The sequence below is a fragment of the Triticum dicoccoides genome, chromosome 5A (genome assembly GCF_002162155.2).
Source record: "Triticum dicoccoides isolate Atlit2015 ecotype Zavitan chromosome 5A, WEW_v2.0, whole genome shotgun sequence".
NCBI classification, from domain to species: domain Eukaryota; kingdom Viridiplantae; phylum Streptophyta; class Magnoliopsida; order Poales; family Poaceae; genus Triticum; species Triticum dicoccoides.
The window spans coordinates 711,383,539-711,392,212 of NC_041388.1; the positions used below are offsets into that span (position 1 = coordinate 711,383,539).

Consider the following 8,674-nt stretch of genomic DNA (forward strand, 5'->3'; position numbering starts at 1 on the left):
TCTCTTTCGGCATCAACTTTAGGACTTTTATGCAGATGACCGAATTGGCTCAACAATAGGTGAAGACCTCGATATATAGATTGAATGAAAATGCCCTTTATCAGAAAAAAAAGGCAAAGAACTCACAAAAACACAACATGTTTCAGTTTTAGCACAACACAACCAGCACTCTGCAGAAGAAGAAACAGAGAGATTGCCCAGCAAAAAATGTCTCTGAACCAAACAAGTTTATTGCACCCATGTGACATCAAAAGTCATGTAGTATAAAGTATAAACTCTCCAATACATTTTTGCCGTGGCAAGGAACCGTTGATTCGCTTGCAGACAGCAGATGCTGAAGAAATACACCACCACAAGGCATCACATCACACCTCCACTCTCGCAGATCTGCAAACTTGAGCCTGATGCTCTGCAGAGAGGATACTAGACACAAATCACCAATGAATTGTCTTCCCTTCACGCCGAAAGGGCAGGCCAATCGAGAGCTATCAGACGAGCTAAAAAGATTAGCAGCCGCACCAGTCACCTATCACAACTGCTTCAGCAAGAATTTCTAGAACACATACGCAGGCCTTCACCACCGCTTGTCGCCGAGCATCGAGATGAAAGAACCTGCAGCAGTGGAAGAGGCAGGCCTCCTTTTCTTGCACGATTTGCTTGGCTGAGCAGCGGAATGAACCTCATCTTCAGGAAAGTTTTGACCAGAGACTTCTTCTGGAGAGAAGAAACGACATGCTTGTCAGATTAACAGCAAACATTGAATAACAGTTTCTGAACTTCTGTCAAAGTGAAGTCCCATTTAAAGAGCTACTCTACACAATTATGCATCAAACATGGAAGTCGGCCAGATAGCCAATTCAGTTATAGCCACTTTATATGACAAACAATTCCATATAATCATTTACTGTTTCCACATATCTTGACAAATACGTGCAGTCTGGCATGCAAAATTACCTCATTCCTTGATCATAATTATTGGATTTATCGACTTACAACTCTTACGACATGATAATTATTTATCCTTTTTCTTAATCTATTTTTTTGAATTTATATGAAACTAAGCGCCAACACTGCATAACAGTTCTGAACTTCTGCCAAAACTGAACACAACATGTAGCAAGGAAAATCAACACTTCTGGATTCATATCAGGCTAACAGCCAACACTGCGTAACAGTTCTGAACTTGTGCCAGAACTGAACACAACATTTACCAAGGAAAATCGACACTTATGAATTCATATCAGACTAACAGCCAACACTGCATAATAGTTTTCAACTTCTGCCAGAACTGGTCACAACATATACCAAGGAAATCGACACTTCTGAATTCATATCAGACTAACAGCAACTTCTGAATTCTAAACTCCTGTCAAACTGAACAAAACATACATTGAAGGAAACAATCAGCAAACAAGATGAAAAGTGTAACAACCTGAGGTTTTGTCAACAAGATTTCCTCCAACGCAACTGACCACTTCTCTTCCATGCTTCGGAACCGCCCCTTGAACCGTATCAGTACCTGATTCACCATCAGAAGCACCAACCCCATCACCACGACGATTCATAGCAGAATCGCGCGGCTTGAAGCGCCTTGCCCACGGATCCTCGGGCAGGCCTCTTGCGCCCACATCACGCGAGCGGGAGACGTTCCTCTCGGCCCCGGCATTATCTGAAGCTCCCTCTTGGTGTGGCTTGAGCCCATGGCCAAGACCCACATGGGTCATGTTCCTGTCAGGAGCGGCGTGGTGGTGGTGCTGCTGCTGGCCACGGAGCTGCTGCATGAAGGATGCCTCCATGGAGCTGATGTACATGTTGTGGGTGTCGTTGGTCCATCCGGCCGACACCAGCTCTCCAACCTGATCACCCTGCTGAAGAAGAAGAAGGTAGAATCAGTTTCCATTTTACAGGTGCAAAATCAACTCATCGGACAGCTGTAAAACTGGACAGACATCCAGATGTCCAGGATGATTATTGTACTACATGATGTGCCTGCTCTGCTTTGCACTACTTTTTGAGTCGAATTAACTGCTATCTACGGCGATTTGCAAAAGAAGAACACCGCAGAAGACCATGCTAATCAGCAATTTCATTCATTTATCAGAGACTAGAACTGAATACCTTCAGGCGGATCAAAATAACAGTCGGTCGTGGAACAGATTATTACCTTGGCGGCAGCGCCGGGCGGGCGTTGAATCGTGGACACGTCCCCCATGGATCCGGGCGGTTGGACGAACAGATGGAACCCGAGCTCCTCCTCCGCCCAAGAACTCTCGCCGGACGGCGCCGGAGATCAAAGCGAGGATATTTCCCGTCGATTTTCTCAGGGATAAACGCAGATCGATGGAGAAGAGGGGAAAAGATCCGCTGGATTTGGTGGTCCGTCGTCTTCCTCCTGGAGACGATGGAGGGATAGGGATGCGGAGGCCGAGATGTATACTCTCATCGGAGGAAAAATATCTGCCAGGCCAGCAGAGAGAGAGAGAGAGAGAGGGGAAGAAGAGAAGGCGAAGAAAAGAAAAGCGCAGGCTGTGTGTGCAGGTGGCCGGAGGCGTACTTTAATTTTTTTCCCTGGGGAAGGAGGCGTACTTTACGTTGACGTGGCCGCGCGGGGGAGCGGAAAATATCGGGCGCAGATATTTTTCCGCGCGATGGATTTTTCTCTTTTTTCTTTTTTTCCTTCTCCGCATGCAAGATGGATTTGCCGACTGGTGAAGCCAAGAGGCCGTGCTGCCGGTCTGACATGTGGAGCCCTGGGCCGGTTTTGAGGACTCCCAAGGGGAAAAAATATCTTCTTCTTTTTTTCTTAGGGTGGAGAAAATATCTTCTTGTGTCTCGGTGTCGCCATGCATGCATGGTGATGATGGCCGGTGGCACCGCCCAACTTCTTTGTGATGCACTTTGTGTCTCTTGGTGAAAATAAAGCATGTACTTTGCTCTATGAAACGATTTAAAAAAAACACGGTATAAACATAGATGTTCACATACACCCTAGCACTATGGGGGTGAGTCGGCACATGTTAAGTTTGACGAAGTTACCCCAGTTATCTTGTAGTCAACGAAAACGTCTCCTCCCACTAAACAACTTTTTTTACGCGCTCAGTGGAGTCTAGTGACGTTTTGTTGAAACTACGCTCAGTAAATAATTTGACTATACTATAATATATGAGGGAACACAGTTTTATAATTCTCACCTTTTTTTTGACAATCACCTTAGTTTTGCCCATCAGTACCACTCATCATGACACGGAGAGGTGGACAGGTGGGGGCTCAGGGGCGACCCAGGGCCGGTGGTTGGGCCGTTTGGGCTCGCCAAGGGAAGATCCATGGCTTGGTGACAGCATACATCATGGGTGGCAAGCAGCTGGAACGTGCCACGGCGCAAGTTCTTTAAGAAGCACAAAGTGCTTCCGTAAAAAAAAAAAAAGATGCACTTTGTGTTGTGAAAAGCTAAGAGATACACTTTGTTTCATGAGAAGGAAGTCAAGTTGTACACTTGTTTGCATGCAAGCCCATTGGGGTATAGCTAGCTAGCGGCGTCTAGTTGAAACTTTGCCGGGCAAACAACGTGGGCCTTTTGGTATTTTAAAAATATCTAACATACCACTACTGTCCAAACTAGTGGCATAAAAAAATTAGTGGCAAGAGCATCAGATTCTGTCAGTAGCAAAAGCAATTACTCCTACGTACTATAGTAATAAAGATCAAACGACATTGAGATAAGTCAAACATGTATGTGTCCACTGGTTCTGAGACGGCCAATGGAGATGGACGCGCGCTCACGACCCCCCCTGTCGACGTCCAGTGGTCGCCTGCTCGTTCGGTGGCGCTCGCCAAGGACGGCCACGAATGTACGTACGTAGGCATGCGTAGGGGTAGCGCCATGATCACACCTGGACCACCGCCACGACGCACCAACCAAGCTAGCTAAGCTTCCGCGTAAGCATGGGATGGATGGCCATTTGCACGCCATACATATCCACGGGTGGCTCGACCGAAATGGCTCCTACGTATCCTTGTTCCCGCGTCCATGCTTGTCTCGTACGTCCATCCTTGATTCGCAGGATTACCAAGATATTTGTTTTAGAGAAAGGGTCTGTTTAGGACACATCTAGATGTGGCATTGTTATCTCACATTTAACCTAATGTCCATTATGTTTGTGGTTTATTTTTTTCGTTTCTTATTGCTGCGTTATTTGTGGGAGCTTAGATGTGACATCCTTAAAAAACATTTAGATGTGAATTAGACAAACTGTTAGAGAAAAGCTGCATATGCCCGACTAGAGGATGGAGAGGAGAGAATTTCACATGGCTTCTCTATTATACTTGGATCTAGAGAAATTAGAGAGAACAGATGGCTAAGGGGACGTGCCCAGGTGGACGTGGCGGCGGAGTCTTTGCGGGCTCGTTCTGAGCCTGGCCGGGCCCAGGTGGCCTGGTTTTCCTCCTGTCGCGGCGTCCGGCCGGCTACCACGATGGCGTTGGAGGAACTGGCCTCTGGTGCAACGGCGGTGGAGGTTGTCCCCTCCCGCTTGGCCGTGGTGCTGCTGCCCCCGGCTCCATGCGTTCTCATTTTCTGTCCTCTAGGCCTCGCGGTGGTGGACTCAGTGAGACGGTGTGGGTGGCTTCAAGACCGTGGTGGCGCAGGCAGGCGGGTGGCGTGCTGGGTGGAAGACTTCGGAGGGATTGGGTAGTGGTGTTCTGGGAGTGGGAGAAATCCATGTTGGCTCGTCCGACTCCGACGCAGTGATGCCTGCGGGTGCCGCCACCTCTCCTTGGAGGGCGTCAGGTGACCCCTTTTAGCTTCTTCCTCCGCGTGCCGGGGGAATCCCTAGACAAGTCCGGGCAACAGCATCGTTGTCATCGCTCTCCTTCCTGAAGGTGTTGCTTGGTACGCGGCGCTTCAGAGTGTTGGGTGCGTGGTGGGACGACTTCGGAGGGCGCAGCGGTGGCGGGTCATTCACATGTCGTCAAGCTGCCATTGTTGGCATTTGTTTCTCTCTTCTTCTTGTTTTATCTTTGGGCTTGATGTGCTGTTCCGCCCTAGCAATGTGGTGATGGTTGTTTTGTAATACAAAGCGGAGGAAACCCTATATCAAGAAATTAGAGAGAACTAGAGATGGCGTGCTCGTAAGGGACTTGTGTGTCTCTAGGGGCGCCACCCTTTAATATATGTGGGTGGAGGGGAGGGGAGGCAACCGACTTAAGATCCCTCCTTGGCACACCGTTCATGAGAAGAAGTCCTTTTCTAAGTCCAATTCGCACCCTAGATTGTCCAACAAGCTATGGAGGGCGCCTCCATCTTACTGGGACTTCTAAATCCATTAATTCTTCCCTAATAGGACTTTAGCATATTAGGGAGTAGGCAAAGAAAAGAAAAGCGTAGGCTGGCCGGAGGCATACATTTTTTTCCTCTTTGAGGGAGGAGGCGTACTTTTACGTCGACGTGGCCGTGCGATGTGGGGGTGGGGGCATATCGGGCGCAAATTTGAGCCTTTGATTTCTGCTTCAAGATTCGTGTTCATAGAGTAGATAGATTAGAAATTCCTAAAATATGACCGGGTCGAATGCCTAGGGCTACCTTAACCAAGACACACTAATCAAAAGTTTATTTTAGAGCTAAGCTATATTTAAGATGCCTGGAAAATGAATTTGGACCAGTGTATTTTTTAGCCTCTGGTTTCTGCTTCAAGATTCATGCTGTTTTTTTTTCCTCTATTGTGTCTGCTTTCATATTTTGGGCTGAAAATTCCGACTAACCACTCCTTTGGGTCAGTTGATTCCTTATTGGGCTGAAGCCCATTTCGTGTTTCCTTATGCTGTCTGTTTATAAGCCGACGATGCTTTCCTCTTTTCCTTCTGTTTGTATGCCTTTTTAGCTTTCTTCTCTGAGCCGATTTTTATGGACATTTTTGGAATGTTGGGTGAGTTTAAAATATATACATGCAAGTACTAGATAACATGTGTATAAAAAATACTCTCTCCGATCCAAAATAAGTGTCGTGGTTTTAGTTGAAAAAACCATGACACTTATTTTGGATCGAAGGGAGTATTAGAGTGTGAAAAATGCACTAATATAAGTTTATTTCGGAGTGTGGCATTTCTGCTCCCGGGCTCAGCTGCACCCGTGCTGACGAAAAAATCAAAACAAATAATAGAAAAATTCAAAAAAATCCAATTTTTTGTGGTAGATAATTTGATGCGTGAGGTTCGCTGCAAATTTCAACGCATTTGGACATTTGAGCAGCTCTCTGCAAAAAAGACAAAATCAGGGTATGTAAAATTGTTTACTGTTCACGCACTGTATTGACCCGATTTGTCTTTTTGCCGAGAGTTGAAATTTGGAGTGGACCTCACGCATCAAATTATCTACCACAAAAAAAATTGGATGTTTTTGAATTTTTCTAGTATTTATTATGAATTTTTTTCTGACCGGGAGCAGATGAGCCTCGGCACCGATTTGGATTTTCGTTTATTTCGTACATACTAAAAAAGTGCAAAGTTGTATGCAGTTTTTTTTATTTCTTCCTAAAGGATAATACCAATATACTTTATTATTTTGATTATATTTTAGTTTGTATTTCATTTATTCTCCACTAAGGTTGATACCAATCCCCCTAATTTGTTCCTTGTAATTTTCTTTCGAAATTCCACTATCATACTTGATTTTGCATAATACAGATAAAGCACAATTTTTATGTAAATTCTATGCAAATTCTGTCATTATTTGCTTTAAATTTTTCTAAATTATCTTTCTTTTTAAAGGGTAATATCAATGCCAGTAATTTCATATTTCTGAGAAAACTTCATTATTTTTTTTGTTTGCTTCATTTTATTTCATCTTTAAGGATAATATCAATGACACCAAATTCGTTCCTTCTTAGATTTATTTCTTCAAAATTTCACTATTATTTGCTTATTCGTGCATATTATAAAAACTCATAATTCCTGTGTAATTATTTGCAATTTTTGTCATTATTTGTTTTTATTCCCTTTCTTGTTAAATAGTAACGCCAATCCCATTAATTTATTATTTCTTAGAAAATATTGTTGTTGTTGTTGATATAATAATAATAATAATAGTAATAATAATAATAATTTTAAATCTCATTTTTCCTTTAAGGGAAATAGTAATGCTACTTATAAAAAGAAACGTTTCTTCCTAGAATTCCACAATTGTATGTTTATTTTGCATATTAACAAGAGTATTTTATGTCTAAATTGTGCGCAATTGTTTCGTTATTTTCACTAATTCGGTACTTCTTAGGAAACTTCTTTTCAACAAAATTCCACTACTATAGGCTTATTCTTGCATATTATTAAAAAATGTAATTTTTGTTTAAACTACGTGCAAATTTTGTCAATATTTGTTCTAGTTTTGTTGATTATTTTCTTAAAAGGGTAGTATCAATGCCACTAATTCATTCTTACTTGAATTACTTCACTTTTTGTTTTATTTCTGTTCATTTATTCAATACAATGACACCACCTCAAGTATTCGAATTTCAGGTGAGTGTCACTTTTTCTTCTTTTGGTTATCGGGTTAACAACTCACAATAAATTTATACCATGGTTATTAAAAAACTGTGATCTTTTAAAAATACCTCGAACATCAATAGTAAAATGTGAATTCCCCTAATAATTGACTAGTATGGTATTTTCTTAATGAGGGTGTATTCCAATAATTTATTTCCCAATAGTATCTCGTGAGGCATGAAGTTAAAATCCTTGGTCCTATAGAAGTACACTCTTTTCTGGACAAATGTTGAAGCTAGATGTACACTCTTCACCGGAACAAGGAAGTACAGTACAATGACTAGCTTACCTTTATCTAAAAAACAGTAATTAGTGTGCGTAGAGAGCACAGCTGGTCGACTGATCTATCACATCAATGACACAGTCACATAGGCTGGGCCTGCCTTCTATCGCTAGCTCCATCGCCAATTCTTTTGGTGGCTTTTTGGGCTTATAGAATAAGCTGTCCCCTGCCTAGTTTATTCTAAAAGCCCAACCGATTTTTTGGCCTAATAGGCTTTTAAATAAAATTGATTGGATTTCTAGAATAAGCTGGGTAGAAGGCAGTTTATTTTGGAAGCCAACAAAAAAAACTGACCATTGCCAATGTTTTGGTAAATGGGCCAAAGCTTGCGCTCTTTGCAATGCTTGTTTTACTGTCTTTACTTGTGTCCATCCCTGAGCATGTAGTAGCAATCTAGCAAATCCCTCCGTCCGGAAATATTTGTCGGAGAAATGGATGTATGTAGATGTATTTTAGTTCTAGATGCATCTATTTTTATCCATTTCGCCGACGAGTATTTTCGGACGGAGGGAGTATTATATAAAAAAAAGCAAATTAGCAAATTATTAGACTAAAAAAAGGCAATCTAGCACATTGCCCTTAAAAAAATTATGGTCGCTTAGTTGACCCAAATTTTGTTTTCAGCCAATTAATCTCTAGCTGGTCCCTTATTTTATAGTATACTCCACCGTCCCGAAAAATGGTGCGATCAAATCAAATTCAATGAATGTCTATGTTGGGCTTGCCGTTGACATCTCCATGAGCAGGCTCATCCTCTCCACTCACCACATGCATGTAATCTTCCTCAAAAAAAAAAAAAAAACCACATGCATGTAATCGAACCAAGGCACAGTTCATATATTTGATAAAGTATCGTTC

The 8,674-nt window shown here is 42.6% G+C and overlaps 1 protein-coding gene across 3 annotated transcripts; it reads right to left on the bottom strand.

The window, feature by feature from the left end:
* Positions 1–208: 208 nt before the first annotated feature.
* Positions 209–2,536, bottom strand: LOC119304388. Of its 3 annotated transcripts, XM_037581568.1 has the most exons (4): positions 2,165–2,536; positions 1,433–1,868; positions 567–714; positions 209–485 (listed from the first exon to the last, which is right to left on the bottom strand). In XM_037581568.1, exons 1-3 carry the CDS (start codon positions 2,210–2,212, stop codon positions 575–577), a joined length of 624 nt encoding a protein of 207 aa, XP_037437465.1. In that variant the 5' UTR covers positions 2,213–2,536; the 3' UTR covers positions 209–485; positions 567–574. The 3 variants fall into 3 exon arrangements, with proteins under 3 accessions (XP_037437465.1, XP_037437466.1, XP_037437464.1); XM_037581569.1 differs by having other exon boundaries at positions 209–714; positions 1,433–1,865; XM_037581567.1 differs by having other exon boundaries at positions 209–714; positions 2,165–2,535.
* Between the last annotated feature and the right edge of the window lie 6,138 nt (positions 2,537–8,674).